This window comes from Cebus imitator, unplaced genomic scaffold (assembly GCF_001604975.1).
Source record: "Cebus imitator isolate Cc_AM_T3 unplaced genomic scaffold, Cebus_imitator-1.0 Scaffold94, whole genome shotgun sequence".
NCBI lineage: Eukaryota > Metazoa > Chordata > Mammalia > Primates > Cebidae > Cebus > Cebus imitator.
This window is the reverse complement of record NW_016107409.1, coordinates 1,212,197-1,230,284: the sequence shown is the minus strand read 5'-3', so window position 1 is coordinate 1,230,284 and position 18,088 is coordinate 1,212,197. Positions and strand designations below refer to the sequence as shown.

The following is an 18,088-nucleotide window of genomic DNA, read 5'->3' as shown; positions in this document are numbered from 1 at the left end:
ATAAACTGCCATCAAAAAAAAAAAAACTGAAACAACAACAAGACTGTATCCCCCAAGAGTCATTTGGCAAGATCTAGAGATATTTTTGGATGTCACAACTGGTAGGGGGTGCTGCTGGCATCTAGTGGGTGGAGACTGGGGGTCCGCTAAACATCCCACAATGCACAGGACAGAACCCAACAATGAAGTTTCAGCCCAAAATATCAACCATGCTGAGGTTGGAAAACCCAAGTCCAGGCATAATCCTGACCCAGGACCTTTGCATATGCCATTCCCACTGCCTAGAAGGCTCTTCTCCCACACCAGGCACGTGGCTCATGCCTGTAATCCCAGCACTTTGGGAGATGAGGCAGGTGGATCACTTGAGATTGGGAGGTGGAGACCAGCACGGCCAACATAGTGAAGTCCCGTCTCTACTAAAAATACAAAAATGAGCTGGGTGTGGTGGCGTGCACCTATAATCCCAGCTACTCGGGTGGCTGAGGCTGGAGAATTGCTTGAACCCAGGAGGTGGAAGTTGCAGTGAGCCGAGATCATGCCATTGCACCCCAGCCTGGGCAACAGAGCGAGACTCTTTCCAAAAAAAAAAAAAAGCTCTTCTCCCAGACACCTGCACAGTTCACTGTCTTTCCTTATGATGTCAGCTTGAATGCCAAGCCATCCCTCACTAGTCATGCCATCGTGCTCTGTCCTCCTGCCCTGGCTTCCTGTTTGGGCCTCACCTCTATCAGCAAGTCATCCCAAGAAAGCAGGGCCCTTGTCTGTTTCTTTCACCCAATCCCCAGTACCTAGAACAGAGCATGACCCATAGCTAGTGCTCCATTAATGAAGTGAGTGAATGACAACCAAAACAAATACTGCCCAGGACATATTCTCTCCCTTCTTATGGAGTTTCAGGGCTGGCTGAGATTTTTGGCCACAAAGACCAAGCTATAGAGTTGGGGGCTGTAGATGATAATGATCTGGGACTGATATATGTGGCACAGAAGTGAGCAAAGCTGACAAGGTTGAACCATGGAGCTCCTCAGCCAGCCCTACCTTGGCAATGTCTTGGCCAGCCTGGGAGCAGAGGGGTGTCTGCCCTGACAGGGGACACTCAGATGCCCTGGTCCCCACCTGCAGGAGATACAGGAGCATCCTGAAAATCTTCCTGGCAGAGCCCCAGCCCAACCTAACCCACCCTCCCATCCCAGGCTGGAAACCTGCACCACCCCTCAGGTGGAAGGCGGCAGGAGCCCCATGCAGCTTCTCCCTAAAAACATGAGGCTGGTTTCCATGGGTGTCACTCTGTACATGTGGAGGCAGGGAGGGCTTTCCTGGAACTAGGCAAAGGTGGCACCATGTATCGTGATGCAGTCCTTCTTGGCAGCTGTGGGGCACAAGAGGCCAGTTACAGGAGCCCCCTGACCTGGCCAGCTTCTGCACTGGAGAGGCCAGAGGCAGAAGCTACAGCAGGAAATCTCTCCTACTGAACAAACCGTCCTGCTACTCACTGGCTTGTGTGTGACCCTGCAGGGGTCTTGTTCTTTCCATGTCCCATGGCTAATAATCCAGGGGAAGGCAAACCATGGCCCAAAGACCAAATTCTGCCTACTGCCTACTCTTATCAATAAAGTTTCATTGGAACACAGCCAAATCCATTCATTTCTATATTTCATGTTTTGAGCAGTTGTGGCAGAAACGGTCTGGCCCACTAGCCTAAAATATGCACAATCTGGTCATTTATGAAAAGGTTAATGAACTTCCGATTTAAATTATCACCTAATCCCAGTCTTCCCGGAGAGCGAAGGGGGTGCTATTAGTTTTACTGTGGCCGGGCGTGGTGTCTCATGCCTGTAATCCCAGAATTTTGGAAAGCCAAGGTGGGTGGATCACTTGAGGTCAGGAGTTTCAGATCAGCCTGGCCAACATGGCAAAACCCCATCTCAACAAAACGTATGAAAATTAGCCAGGTGTGGTGGCGGGCACCCGTAATCACAGCGACTCGAGAGGTTAAGGCAGGGGAATTGCTTGAACCTGGGAGGTTGCAGTGAGCCGAGACTGTGCCATTCACTGCACTCTAGCCTGGAAGACAGCGTGAGGCTCCATCTCAAATAATAGTAAATACTTATTAGAATATATATTATATATTTACTTTTAAATTATATAACTATACTATTTTTATAACCATTATAATCAATAATAAATATTTCACTGTGACAAGTATAATTAGATTAGTGGTTCTCGATCCTTAACACATAGTTAGAATCTCCTAAAAGATTTTCTAAAACTCAAAGCTCTCATTGCTGAGCCCAGATTCATTAAATTCATTCTCACAATCAGCTGCTGTGATGATTGATATGCCCATTTTGCAGATGGAAACATAGAGGCTGAGAGAGATGATCTACTTGTCAGGATCAACCAGCTAGTCAGTGCTGGGGCTGGGATTTGGACCTGGGCAGTCCAATGCCATAGGCTAGGCTTTTTACCACTAAGTGAGTGTTTTTCAGGTACACCGTTTGCCCAGGTTCTTCAGTACAACAAGGGGGAGGGCGTCTTGGTCCGTGGGGTGGATTGGAGATGCAAGCCCAGGTAACTTGAGTTTGGAGAGTCTCATCATGCAGTAATGCTTGTAATGATGCTATTTTCTTTTTTCCTTTCTTTCTTTTTTTTTCCTGAGATGGAATCTTGCTCTGTAGCACAGGCTGGAATGCAGTGGCATGATCTTGGCTTACTGCAACCTCTACCTCCTGGGTTCAAGTGATTCTCCTGCCTCAGCCTCCTGAGTAGCTGGGATTACAGTGCATGCTATCACACCTGGCTAATATTTGTATTTTGGTAGAGACAGGGTTTCACCATGTTGGCCAGGCTGGTCTCGAACTCCTGACCTCATGATCTGCCCACCTTGGCCTCCCAAAGTGCTGGGATTACAGGCATGAGTCACTGTGCCCAGCTTGCAATGATGCTTTTATTTTTTTTTATTTTTTTATTTTTTTATTTTTTTTAAGGTGTGCACTTTATTCAACTGGTCTCAAGTCAGTGTACAGGTAAGCACTGGCTGCCTCCACCCACTCCCAGGGAGACCAAAAGCCTTCATACATCTCAAGTTGAGAGACAAAAAAAGGGGTAGCCACGGAGGCTAAAATCTTCAAAATAAAACAAAATAAAAAAAGTATTAAGGCGAAATTTAAAAAATTTTTCATTACATAATTTACAACAAAAGCAATGCTGTTACCTCCCCTGTGTGGACTCGGGACAGGACTGGGCCATTCTCCTTAGAGAGAAGTGGGGTGGCTTTTGGGAGGGCAAGGGACTTCCTGTAACAATGCATCTCACGATATTTGGAATGACTTTAAAAAAACAATGTACACAATCAAGTCCTTGGCTACACTGCAGAACTTTGGGCGATGCTCGCTCCAGCTGACTGCTGTCACCTTCACCGTTCCAGTTTTTAAATCCTGAGTCAAGCCAAAAAAAAAAATAAATAAATAAAAACAAAACAAAAAAACAAATAAAGCCATGCCAATCTCATCTTGTTTTCTGCACAAGTTAGGTTTTGTCAAGAAAGGGTGTAATGCAACTAAGTCACAGTCCACCTAGAAGCATTTGCGGTGGAAGATGGAGGCGGTGGATGATGGAGGGGCTGGACCCATCATACTCCCGATTGCTGATCCACATCTGCTGGAAGGTGGACAGCGAGGCCAGGATGGAGCCACCGATCCACACGGGTACTTGTGCTCGGGAGGAGCAATGATCTTGATCTTCATCGTGCTGGGTGCCAGGGCAGTGATCTCCATCTGCATCCTGTCAGCGATGCCAGGGTACATGGCGGTACCACCAGACAGCACTGTGTTGGCATACAGGTCTTTGCAGATGTCCACGTCACATTTCATGATGGAATTAAGGGTAGTTTCATGGATGCCACAAGATTCCATGCCCAGGAAGGAAGGCTGGAAGAGCGCCTCAGGGCAGCAGAACCACTTGTTGCGGATGGTGATGACCTGACCATTGGGCAGCTCATAGCTCTTCTCCAGGGAGGAGCTGGAGGCAGCCATGGCCGTTTCCTGCTCAAAGTCCAGGGCGATGTAGCACAGCTTCTCTTTGATGTCATGCACGATTTCCTGCTCAGCTGGGGTGGTGAAGCTGTAGCCTACTCAGTGAGGATCTTCATGAGGTAGTCAGTCAGGTCCTGGCCAGTCAGGTTCAGACGCAGGATGGCATGGGGGAGGACATACCCCTCGTAGATGGGCACAGTGTGGGTGACCCCATCACCGGAGTCCGTCACGATGCCAGTGGTACGGCCAGAGGCATACAAGGAAAGCCCGGCCTGGATAGCCACATACATGGCTGGGGTGTTGAAGGTCTCAAACATGATCTGGGTCATCTTCTCGCTGTTGGCCTTGGGGTTCAGGGGGCCCTCAGCAAGCAGCATGGGGTGCTCCTCAGGAGCCACACGCAGCTCGTGGTAGAAAGTGTGGTGCCAGATCTTCTCCATGTCGTCCCAGTTGGTGACAATGCCATGCTCAATGGCGTACTTCAGGGTCAGGATGCGTCTCTTGCTCTGGGCCTCGTCACCCACGCACGCAACCCACGCACGTAGGAGTCCTTCTGACGCATGCCCACCATCACGCCCTGGTGCCTGGGGTGCCCCACAATGGAGGGGAAGACAGCCGGGGAGCATCGCCGCCCGCGAAGCCGGCCTTGCACATGCCGGAGCCTTTGTCTACACGTGCAGCGATATCATCATCCATGGCGAGCTGGCGGCGGGTGTGAACGGGCGACGGAATGACAAGGGCGAGGCTCTGTGCTCGCGGGGCGGACGCGGTCTCGGCGGTCGCAATGATGCTTTTTTCTAGCTTGACCAAAACATTGCCATGCTTATCGTCTTGGACTTTCTGCATGAGGACAAGGACCAGGTCTGTTAGAGCAGGAGTCCCCAACCCTCAGCTCACAGACTGCACTGAGACAGTCTGCAGCCTCTCAGGAACTGGACCATACAGCAGGAGGTGAGAGGAGGACAGGCAAGCACTGTGTCACCAGTGTTTATAGCCACTCCCCATCACATGCATCACCGCTTGAACTCCGCCTCCTGTCAGATCAGCAGCGGCATTCGATTCTCATAGAAGCATGAAGCCTATTGTTAACTGAGCATGCGAGGGATCTGGGCTGCATGCTCCTTATGAGAATCTAATGTCTGATGATCTGTCACTGTCTCCCATCACCCCCAGATGGGACCATCCAGTTGCAGGAAGACAATCTGAAATCATTATTTCATTACATATTACAATGTAATAATAATAAATGTACAATAAATGTAATGTGTTTGAATCGTCCCAAATCCATGCACCCCGCCCTGGGCCATAGAAAAACTGTCTTCCAGAAAACCAGTCCCTGGTGCCAAAAAGTTTGCGGACCACTGTGTTAGCATGTTCCAAACGGCACCTTTAGGTATTGAACTCAACCATCAGCACCTCTAACTTTCAGAGAGATGGGAGGCAGGCTGAAATTTCAAATCCTCTAATGACAAGGTTGGTTTCTTTGGCAACTAGCCCCACTGAGGCTGTGCGGGTGCCCCCAGCCATCAGTCATCTCATTAGCATACAAAAGACACATCACTTCATACATTACAAATGTATGGCCGGGTGCAGTGGCTCACGCCTGTAATCCCAGCACTTTGGGAGGCCGAGGCGGGTGGATCACGAGGTCAAGAGATCGAGACCATCCTGGTCAACATGGTGAAACCCCGTCTCTACTAAAACTACAAAACATTAGCTGGGCATGGTGGTGCACGCCTGTAATCCCAGCTACTCAGGAGGCTGAGGCAGGAGAATTGCCTGAACCCAGGAGGCGGAGGTTGCGGTGAGCCGAGATCGCGCCATTGCACTCCAGCCTGGGCAACAAGAGCGAAACTCCGTCTCAAAAAAAAAAAAAAAAAAAAAAATGTATGAAGTACTGCGCCTCAGGACACTGGGGCAGAGACCACACATAAACTCTTATTATGTTCCAGTAACCCACAGAATGGAAGAAAAAAACTGCACAGTAGATTCTTCATAAGTATCTGTTATCCAGAATGTATAAATAACTTTTACAACTCAACAACAAAGACAATCCAATCTAAAAACTAACGAAGAACTTTAATACACACTTCACCAGCAAGCACTTGAGAGATACTTAACATCATTGTCATAATTAAAACCACAAAGAGATACCCCTTAACTCACACTAGAATAGTTATACTAAAAAAAACAAGTGTTGACAAAGATGTGCAGAAACTTGAACTATTAAACACTGCTTGTGACAATATGAAATGGTGCAGCATATGTGTTAAATAATTTGGAGTTTCTTCAAACAGTTACAAATAGATTTACTGTATGACTCAGTGATTCCATTCCTAGGTATATACACCAAAGACCTGAAAACAGGTGTTCAAACAAAAATTTGTATGCTCTTTAAATGTGTCAAGATCATAAATATGCCGGAAAGTCTTGGGAACAGTGCCAGGAAAACTGGATCAGAATGAAAAAACACATATATTCCCAGGTGGGGCAGGAGGTAAAAGTGAAATGAGTTTGTGAACTGAATTATCACGTAGGAACCATGCCGATTTCCTGATCTAGGAGTTATGTGGTGGTAACCTAGCAGAGTTTCCATGCTTTGGGTAAAATATACAGGAGTATTTTGTGCGAACCTGCAAATCTGGTACAGCAATAACTGCTGGGGACTCTAAGAAAAGAAACAGGTTATATTTTGCACTGCTACTGGAAGTTTCCTAGAAGTATGACATTATTAAAAAATAAATTACTCTTTAAAACATCCATATCAATACTATGCCAGAAAAGCAGAAACATCATCAAAATCTACTATAGAGGATACGCTTCATCCAAAGCTGTGAACCCTTATAAAAGCCTCAATGTCAACAGACTCCACTTAGTAGATATTATTATATTTATTAGTATTAGAGGCTACTGTGTGGCTACATCAGTGTTACAGCACGGTGTGGATATTAGTGTTAGGGCATTGTGTACATATTATATTGGTGTTGGAGAACAGTGCAGATATTACATTAGCATCAGGGCACCGTGTGGCTAGTATTACATTAGTATTAGAAGCAACAGTGTGGATACTAGATTAGCGTTAGGGTATGGTGTGGATATTATATTGGTGTTAGGGCGCTGTGTGATTATTATATTAGAGGCCACTGTGAGAATACATCTTAGCAGCCACTGTGTCTGGGACGTTGACAATGATATCAGAGTGTAGTCATAACGATGGGATTTGGGGATTTAATTTTTCTAGATGAATTTCTTCCTTTGCTGAGTACTCTAAAGAATCTCTTCTCTGCACTCAGGGCCGTGGAAAGGAAGCTTTTTACTCACCAATGAACAACACTTAGTTGACACGACCCTCGCGCTGCCCTGAGAAAGTCGAATCCTCGCTGCTTCCGGCACCTCAGAGGAAGTTGGTCAGGGATGGGTTCGCGCGCCCCCTGGTGGCGCCAGAGCTCAGCACAGACACTCTTAGTTTCTCTGCGGAAGTACACCTCCGCCTGGCTGTCCTGAAATACCTGACATGGTGGCAGGTGCCTGTAATCCCATCTAATTGGGAGGCTGAGACAGGAGAATCTCTTGAACCCGGGAGGCAGAGGTTGCAGTGAGCTGAGGTCGTGCCACTGCACTCCAGCCTGGGCAACAGAATAAGACTCTGTCTCAAAAAAAAAAGGTTATGCAGTTTCTACCACTGTTCCCTGAGAAAAGGTTTGAAATAATTAAATTAGGCCAATTAATATGTCAAACTTGTTTTCCAAGATCCCTATCAAATAGGCAGGAACACTTTTATAATTAGCATGACAGTTGTCTATAGGAAGACATATGCTTCTAAAATGTTGGAAAATTGTTTTTGTGTTGGGTTTCCACATTTTCCCCCTAACCTAATTTATATAATGTTTGTTTTAAAGTGTACTTCAAAAATAAAAAGATCAAAAGGAATTTCAGAGATTGAATCTCATAAAGTCTGAATTTGTTGAATCCAAGTAACGAGGCTTTTCTTTTCTTTTTTTTTTTGACAGAGTCTCACTCTGTCACCAGACTGGAGTTCACCATGTTGGCCAGGATGGTCTCAATCTCCTGACCTCATGATCCGCTCACCTCAGCCTCCGAAAGTGCTGTGATTACAGGGGTGAGCCACGGTGCCCGGCCATAACAAACCATTTCTAAATATCAATATAGTTGGAGAAACAGCTTAGAAAAAAATTCAAGAGTGCCACTACAAAAGATAGATTGTAGTAAACTTCATCAGTTTCAGGAATTGTACATTTTCAGAGCCTAGATGTATCATAGTCCAATCTAATTTTAAGAATAGAACACAAACACAAAAAATCAAATGTTTTCTCACTGTCTGCCCTTAGGCTACACCTCCTTGTCTGCGTGTAACCCAGGGATAAAGGTGGGTGAATAATTAACTGCTGTTTATTTGTGCTAATGAAGAGCAGTCACATAAATAATATAGGCTCTTAGATTCCAGGCCAATATTCCTATACTGGTCACCCCAAGGCCAGGTACCAGACAACTAGGGACACAGCCACTATGTCCCAGAGCCCATGGAATTAATTAAGCAAGTGAATCCTGAATTGGCTTAGCCTGCCTTGTCTGTGGAGACCACAACAAAGACTCATGGTCATGCTTTCTTTTCGCCTCTCTGCCTCTTGATGGATCCCAGTGCCTGCTTGTGACTCTGCATGGTGTGGCATGCCCCTACTGTTGGGAACTATGAGTTCCAAACTATTTTTTCAAGGACAGTCATCTCCTGATCTGTTAGCTTTAACATAAGCTATAGTTTGAATGTGTTCCTCAAAGTTCATGTGCTGGAAACTTGATCCCTTATGGTAATGTTGGGAGGTGGAGCCTAATGGAAGGTGTTTGGGTCATGGGATCATGGCCCTCATAAACAGATGAATGTTGTTACGTTGGGAGTGGATTTGCCCCATCTTGCTTTCTCTTTGCTCTTGTACCATGTGATGATGCCTTCCACCATGGGATGACACAGCAGGAAGGCCCTCACCAGATGCTGGCATCTTTATCTTGAACTTCTCAGCCTCCAGACATATGAGATACAAACTTCCATTATCATATATTACCTAGTCTGTGGTATTCTGTACTAGCAGCCCCAAATGGAATAAGACTCCTTACCTGAATAATACCAAAACCTACATTTTTAAAAACAGCCTGTTAGAACAATTCAAGGGACCAGAAGTTTGCATTATGTTGCAAGGCAACAATTTAAGCAGTGAACTGATGGCAAAGTTATTTACCATCTTAAGCTGAAAACTGCTTCCTGGTACATTTCAATAATTCTCAGCCTCCAGAGCAATAGAGAATAAATCTATTTATTTTTTTCAAGCCATGAGCTATCAGATATCTGAACACATCTATAACTGTCTTTCCTGAGGTACATTTACAAGAAGCACACACATTAGTCTATAGATTTCTTTGAACATTTTTTTCACTCTTATTCCTATAATAAATAGCATTTTGCAAGTCATTTTGGCTTCAATTACCCAGTGGATTGCTTGTTTTCTTCCAACATTTTCAGTTTCCTCAAGGATTATTTATTCATTCATTCATAGATTAATTAAGCAGACCATCAGCAGCCACATAGCCTTCACTGGTTAATCAGTGTCTTTCTTAAAATGCGGTGTAGGCTGAGCGTGGAGGTTGTAGTAAGCCAAGATGGTGTCACTGCACTCCAGCGTGCGGGACAGAGCAAGACTCCAACAACAACAAAAAAATCTTTTTCTGGGTTTTAATATGTAAACTGATTGTTCATAAACCTTTCATCATTTCAGATATTTAACATATCTTGCAAAGTTTATATCACTGAAATTACATGGAAAATAAAACATTGATTTTCAGAGTGTGAAAAGCTACACTAGTATGGACAAATGGACTTTTGCAATAAACAGAATTAAGACAGTGAACAATGCCACCTTCAGCCAGGAACAAATGCAAGTCTTTGCATGTTAAAATACAAGTATGTTTTATGTCCTAACTACATTTATATTTAGTTATTATTGTATATTTAAGGTATAGGTATTATACTGTACTGATATCATTCTTTTGGCTTAATAAACGGCTTTATTTAAAAAGTTCTCCTAGTCAATGTACTTATAAAAATAGACTTTACTTATTTATTTTTTGAGACAGAGTCTCACTCTGTCACCCAGGCTGGAGTGCAGTGGCACAATCTCAGTTCATTACAACTTCTGCCTCCTGGGTTCAAGTGATTCTCATGCCTCAGCCTACTGAGCAGCTGGGATTACAGGCACGTGCTACCAGGTCTGGATAATTTTTGTATTTTTCAGTAGAGATGAGGTTTTGCCATGTTGGTCAGGTTGATCTTGAACTCCTGACCTTAGGTGATTCACCCACCTTGGCCTGCCAAAGTGCTGGGATTACAGACATGAGCCAGCCACCGTGCTCAGCTAAAACTTTATTTTTCAGAACAGTTTGTATTTATAGAAAAAGACAAGACAGCATAGAGTTCCCACATATATCTTCTCCTAGTTTCTCCTGTTATTAATGTCTGTTAGTATGGTTCATTTGTTACAATTCATGAATGATATAATGATACATTATTAACTAAAGTTCATGGCTTATTCAGATTTCTTCACCTAATGTTCTTTTCCTGCTCCATCATCCCATCCAGATACATTATACTTAACTTGTCATGTCCTCTTAAGCTCTTCCTGGGTGTGGCAGTTTTCCTGGCTTTCCATGTTTTGATGACCCTGAAAGTTTTAAGGAGTAACATTCTGGGAGTTCAGTCAGGGTGGTGGTAAAAATTTTAGGGGAAAAATTATAGTTATAGGAAGACAGTTATAGGAAATAGTCACAAACCTTGGAAGGTCGGGGAAGGGGAGGAGGGTGGTTTGCATAGCTTCAGTAAAAGGTTTGGCTGAAGGCAACTGAACTCTCTTAAAAGCTTTGGGTGTAGATACATAGGAATGTGGAAGAGTTTATCTAAATAGCTTGTTTACTCATGTGGTCTTAAGACTTTTGATTATTGAGGGTGCATGACTGCTCTCCACTGGGGAGATTGACAATGTCAATGACCCTCTAGTGGTGTTTACTCAAGACCTTTGTCATTTAATCTGTACTAAATAAATGTGAACGTTGCTGGCTGGTCAGGACTGTGGCTGCTGACTCTTTATGGGACCCTTCTCAGTATTGGTGAGTGGCCTGAACCCTTAGCCAGACTGACAGGCAAAATATTTGGGTCAGTGTACATGATTTATCTGTTGTGCAAGCCTGGGTCTGTGGGTCAGACCCCGGCATACCATCAAGTGTTTCATTGGATGCCCCTCTGAGTTTGATTTCTCATGACTAGACTAAAAACACACCTAGATTTCACCAAACTGTTGTCATGGACATAAACTTAAGTATCATTTCTAGTACTATGTCTCTGGTGTATAATTAGAGGCAGAAAGAATATGATTTTCAAAAGGTTGGCTTTAAATAAGAGATAGATAACATCATTAAGATAACAAACAGTAGTCACTTTAATTTGCTTTCCCAAGTAAGCACATTCTTTACAAATTGAAATTATGATAGAAAGCCAGACAAAATGCATAATACATAGCTCAATTTCATATACCTTCAGAGGTAAAATTTGGGATTTATATAAATATGTTACTTAAGTATATATATGTTTTCAAAGCATATTGTCACATTTTTGTCTGCCAAATAAACATTTAAAAAGTATTTTGCAGGATTCTCTGAGCCTATGGGTCAAAAATAGCCCATCATAAATCCTTAGAAAATTTACAGTAGGCAAATAATTCTCAACTGAGCAGCAGTTCTCAAACTTTAGTATGTATCAGGTTCACCTGAAGGGACTTCAAACACAGATTCCTGGGTGCTATCCCCTAGTTTCTGATTTGGTGGGTCTGGGGTGGGGCCTGAGAGTGTCCATTTTTAACAAATTCCAGTGATGCTGATGTTGCTAGTCTGAGGTGCATCATGAAAACCACATTCTCTGATGCTTTAGCATCAAGGAAACTACATTTATTAAGTGCCTATGATTATTAAGATGTAATACATGTATTACCTTATTTAATCATAGAATCTTATGTCAGTATGATTGTTCCTTTTATAAATGGGAATCTGAGACTTGGAGAGACTGGGGATCTCACCTGAGAAGAAAATGGAATGAGCAGCAAAACTACAATTTGGATCTCTTTCTAACACCCATGTTTTCCTGCACAATGTACTGCTTCTTGTTGATAAAATGAGGGAAATGTATGCATCCTTGCCATGCTCATTTGAAAACAGACAATGTATCTGAAGATGTATAGAGTGATTAGTTCAGGTCACAGGGCATTAACTAAAGGACAGTGATTCTTAGGAACTGGACAAAGACTCAGGGTGGTGAAGAGGATTTACTTATCTCTGAATTGAAATAATCACAGGTGATGTGAATTTAGTGTGTAATTAACAAAATAGGAAGAATGTGTTTAATATAGTATTGTACATTCCTTAATTACAACTATTTATTCCAGAAAACATACAAATAAAAATCCTTAAAAGAATAATCTCATTTAAATGTAAAGCATTATATATACTACTCTATATGTCTGCCAGTGTATACTACATTACTAATCAACCACTACTTACTCTGAAATTGAGGTAACGTAGCATGAGGCAATAAAATGCTCTTACAATTACTGAAACGTTTATCTCCTTTCACAGAGAAAATCAAGAGTAATGACATTACACAACAAAGTAAGCAATTTAAGTTTTAAGAAAAGTGGTACATGATACAGTAAATAGATCGCCAAAAGTGAAGTTCCCAATAATATAAATTTCTTTCACTTTGTTATATTGTATATAAAAAAGGACAGAGACCTAAAATACTTAATGAGGTCTAAACTTCAGAGTGACAAAAACACCCACCCAACTCTACATCTCTATCAAAACAAATATATTATGTAAGAAAGAGTCTTCTTTAAATATATATATCTATATAGCCATGTAATACTGTTCATTAAATCCAGTTCTATTTATTTAAATAAGAATTAAATAAATTGCCCAAATGTTTATTTTCATTTCACAAAACATAAAGTATTTTAAATCACAACTTCAGGGTGGTATAATGAATATACTGGTTCCTTAGACAGCATTAACAAGCATATTTTTAAGAATATATTTTCATCTATAGGCCAGGTAAAGCTTTATTAAATGATAAACATTTTTGAACAGTGCAGAAATACAAGTTTCAAAAACAAATACATTCAGAAGATCTGCTGTTCAAATAATATTTTTTCAAAACCAGGAGGAGGCGTATGATAAAATTCACTGAACTGGCAATCCAAAATTGCACTGTCATCAACTAAAAGATAGGAAAAGAAAGAAAATAAATTAGAAGCAAATACTTTAATTTGAATGAATACACAACATAAAATAAACTGTCTCCATAATACCAAAATATTAATAGGTAAGAAGACTAAATATATCTGCTGTCCCTATTACAAAACATAATTCTATGGGTAAAAACAACCATAACAAAAACAAAAATCTACCTGTCAAACATATTGAAAGGATATATATCAAAATATTATTAGTAATTCTCTCAAGAGAATGTGAATATGGGTAATTTTTTTCTTATTTGCTTATCTGCATTTTCTCAATTTTATACAATTTAGATGTATTACTTTTAAAAAAATGTTTAATTTTGAAAAAGTACAGATGCACAGGAAGTTGCAAAAATGTTACAGTCCAGTGCACCCTTGGTCCAGTTTGCCTCAGTGGTAACATCTTACATGACTACAGATCAACATCCAAACCAGGAAACTGACATTGGTGCACTACTGTGAACTAGACTGCAGTCCTTACTCAGCTTCTAAATGTTTTTACCTGCATTTACTCAAGAGAAATGAATATGTATATCCAAAGACACATTTTCAAATGTTCACAACAGCTTTATTGGTAATAGCCCCACACTGGAAACAACCCTAATATCCATCAACCAGTGAAGGATACAGAAATTGTGATGTAACCACACAATGCTATACTTCTCAGCAATAAAAACTGATGAATTATTGATACATGCTACAGCATGAATGAATCTTCAAATAATTGTGCTAAGTGAAGGAACCCAGACCAAAAGAAAAATACAGACTATATGATTTCGTTAATAAAATAGTCTAGAAAATGCAGGCTAATCTGTAGTGACAGAAAGCAGATCAGTGGTTGTTTGGTTGGGGCTGGAGAGGTGAGTAGGATACAAGAGACAGAAGGAAACCTTTGGGGCGAGGATTATGTTTATTACCTTGACCCTGGTGATGACAAAACAAACCATGACTGTAAAGCAAAGCAAGTAAATAATTAGCACTGCCATCCAATAGTGATTGACTCTCCCTGGGTGAGGAATGTAGCTGTGGTGCGGGCTGCATCTGGGCCAAGAAAATGTATTTCTTTATCTAAGTGGTGTGGGTGTTCACTTGGTAGCCATTTGTTAAATTGCACATATAAGTTTAATGCACATTACTATATACTTTATATTTCAACATGAATGCAGAAAAAAATGTAATTACTGGATTTCACATTCATGAAGTCACCAGTGATTTTAACAAGGGTGGTTTCAATGAGTGGTGTATGGCAGCCAGGTTGGGTTGCAGAACAAATGAACAATAACAACAAAGGTGTCAAATGCTCTACTCCTGAGCTAGTCAAATAATCTGTACAACAACCCAACCCCATAACACCAGTTTACCTATGTAACAAACCTTCACATGTACCCACCAACCTAAATGTTAAAAAAAAGAAAAACAATAAAGATGGTAGATGTAGGTTATTCTAGAAGAAATGTGGCCATCCAGGGACTAGTGAGGAATGCATACCCAAAGAAGGGCGTTTGGGATGGGAAAGACTCAGAATGTTTATAAGCACTGAAGAGGGAGGCCTATGACATGAGATATTGATGAAATAATTGACAAAGTGACGTTCCAGAGTTGGGGATTTTGAAACCCAGACTACAGAGACAGTGTTTGCAACACGCAGAAAGCACCACTTCTGAGATGAGATGGAAAGAAGGCAGGATTGGACTTCAAGAGAGGGAAGCTGGAGATCCCTTGTTAGTCCATTTTTTTGTAAAGTAGAAGGCAAGGGCATTTTCAGAGAATGAATAGAGAATGCAAGAAGCACAGAACGCACAGAGATGCAAAATGAATTGATGAAAATTATTGAGAGCTCAGATTAGGCTGGACACACCTTCAATGTTATGCAGTTTTTCTCTCTGTATAGGTTCTGTGTAAGAATAGACAAAGCGGCCAGGTGCAGTGGCTCATGACTGTAAGCCTGTAAGCCCAGCACTTTGGGAGGCCGAGGTGCGCAGATCACAAGGTCAGGGGTTTCAGATCAGCCTGGCAAGCATGGTGAAACCCTGTCTCTATTAAAAATACAAAAAAAAAAAAAAAATTAGCCAGGCATGATGGTGTGCGCCTATAGTCCTAGCTACTATAGGAAGGCTGAGGCAGGAGAATCACTTGAACCCGGGAGGTGGAGGTTGCAGTGAGCCAAGATTGCACCACTGCACTCCAGCCTGGGTGACAGAGTGAGACTCCGTCTCAAAAAAAAAAAAAAGAATAGACAAAGCAAATGATTGGATTGATCAAGGATTACGGGTAGAAGACAAAAAGGTAAGGTGATTTAAGTTTTATTTTTATCTTTGATAGGATCAGCCTATTAAAATACTTGGTTTAATTGGAGTCATTTATGAGTTCAATTTATGAAATACAATTCAGTATCTATAACTTTAGTACATTACAAATGATGCTGAATAAAAGAAACAGTTTAGAGCACTAAGCTTATTTGCTACAGTTTAACTTGTATAACTGTCATTCTACTGATATTTATTTTCTTTCTCAGGCTAACCTATTTCAAATATCAAACTAAATTTCCATTTACTCAAGTAAATAAAGGAATTGCTTTTAGGCTTACCCAATATACAACACTAAATTGAGTTTTAAAAACATGTTTACATGCAAGGACACAGAAGGTAAAAGTGACTGAAAAGTAATTTTAGGAGAAAAGAAGGCTAATGAAAACCTTAAACTAAAAAGTAATCACAAGCATACTTCTGACATCCTGGTTTGTCATCATTGATAAGCTATTTCTATTTCTTAACTTTAATTTTATTTTTCTTTTGAAACAGGGCCTTACTCTGGTACCCAAGCTGGAGTACAGTGGCACAATCATTGCTCACAGGAGACTTGATCTCCCAGGCTCAACAGATCCTCTCAGCTCAGCCTCCCAAGTAGCTGGGACTACAGGCACGCACAACTACGCCTGGCTAATTTTTAAATTTTATGTAGAGACAGGTTCTCATTATCTTGCTCAAGGCTGGTCTTGAACTCCTGGGTTTGAGCAACCCTCTTACTTCAGCCTCCCAAAGTGCTGGGATTACAGGCATGAGTCATTGCACCAGTGCTGCTTTTATAGTAAACTACAAAACATTTATTTCGTTTTTTTTTTTTTTTTTTTTTCTGAGATGGAGTCTTGCTCTGTCACCCAGGCTGGACTGGAGTGGTGTGATCTCGGCTCACTGCAACCCCTGCCTCCTGGGCTCAAGTGATTCTCCTGCCTCATCCCCTGAGGAAGCTTCGATTACAGGTGTCTGCTACCACACCCAGCAAATATTTGTATTTTCAGTAGAGACGGGGTTTCACCATATTGGCCAGGCTGGTCTTGAACTCCTGACCTCAAGTGACCCACCTGCCTTGACCTCCCAAAGTGCTAGGATAATAGGCATGAGCCACTGGTCCTGGCTTAATCCGTTCTTTTTTTGTGGGGTGGAGATGAAGTCTTGCTCTGCCGCCCAGGCCAGAGTGCAATGGCATGATCTCAGCTCACTGCAACCTCTACCTCCTGGATTCAAGCGATTCTCCTGTATCGGCCTCCCATGTAACTGGGATCACAGGCAGGCACTACCATACCTGGCTAATTTTTTTTGTATTTCACCATGTTGGCCAGGCTGGTCTCAAACTCCTGACCTCAAGTGATCCAGTGGCTTCGGCCTCCCAAAGTGGTGGGATTATAGGCATGAGCCACTGAGCCGGTCCTAATTAGTTCTTATTATAACCCAAATTTAAGAACTTAAATGAAAAAATATTTTTAGACTCACTAAAACTACATGCAGAAAAATCATACACCTGTTGATTTAAAGCTGCTAATATAAAATAGGCTGGGCATGGTGGCTCACGCCTGTAATCCCAGCACTTTCGGGGGCCAAGGTGGGTGGATCATTGAGCTCAGGAGTTCAAGATCAGCCTGGCCAACAGGGTGAAACCACATCTCTAGTAAACAAACAAAAGTTAGCTGGGCATGGTGATGCACACCTGTAATCTCAGCTATTCTGGAGGCTGAGGCAGGATAATCACTTCAACCCAGGAGGCAGAGGTTGCAGTGAGCTGAGATCACACCACTACACTCCAGCCTAGGTGACAGAATGAGACTCTGTCTCAAAAAAAAAAAAAAGTTGGCTGGGCGAGGTGGCTTATGCCTGCAATTCCAGCACTTTGGTAGGCCAAGGAGGGTGGATCACATGAGGTCGGGAGTTTGAGACCAGCATGACCAACACTGTCTCTGCTAAAAATACAAAATTAGCTGGGTGTGGTGGCACATGCCTGTAATCCCAGCTACTTGGGAGGCGGAGATTGCGGTGAGCCAAGATATTGCCATTGCACTCCAGCCTGGGCAACAAGACTGAAACTCTATCTGAAAAAAAAAGAAAGTTGATAATATAAAAAATAAAGGAGAATAAAGTGATAAAGACATTGTGGTTATGTTTTTCTAAAAAGAAAAGAAAGGAGAGACCCATTTTTTAGATACAAATGAAACATTTATGAATAAAATTATAAACCATCTGGGCATTTGCCTCAAAATAACCCAAGGCGGGGAGGTGAAGAACAGTAGCAGCGTTGGGGGTTGGGGGAGTATGGATGAAACCTGACTGGCTACAAGTTGATAATTGTTTGAAGCTGGCTGATGGGTATATGAGGATTTATTATACTATTCTTTTTATTTCTTTCCATGTTTGGAATTTTCTTTTTTTCTTT

At 42.0% G+C, this 18,088-nt stretch overlaps 1 protein-coding gene and 1 pseudogene across 2 annotated transcripts in view; both read right to left on the bottom strand.

Annotated features, from left to right (window-relative positions):
- Window positions 1-2,976: 2,976 nt before the first annotated feature.
- Window positions 2,977-4,816, bottom strand: LOC108309514 (annotated as a pseudogene). Its single transcript, XR_001827368.1, has one exon. The product of XR_001827368.1 is annotated as an actin, cytoplasmic 1-like (transcript).
- A 6,693-nt stretch (window positions 4,817-11,509) lies between these two features.
- The window catches only part of SPRYD7 (SPRY domain containing 7), a 23,145-nt gene continuing 16,566 nt past the window's right edge, over window positions 11,510-18,088 (bottom strand). The window contains exon 5 of the mRNA XM_017535886.2: window positions 11,510-13,362. Within this exon, the coding sequence (XP_017391375.1) occupies window positions 13,265-13,362 (98 nt within the window). The 3' untranslated portion in view covers window positions 11,510-13,264. The remainder of the gene's footprint in view (window positions 13,363-18,088) is intronic.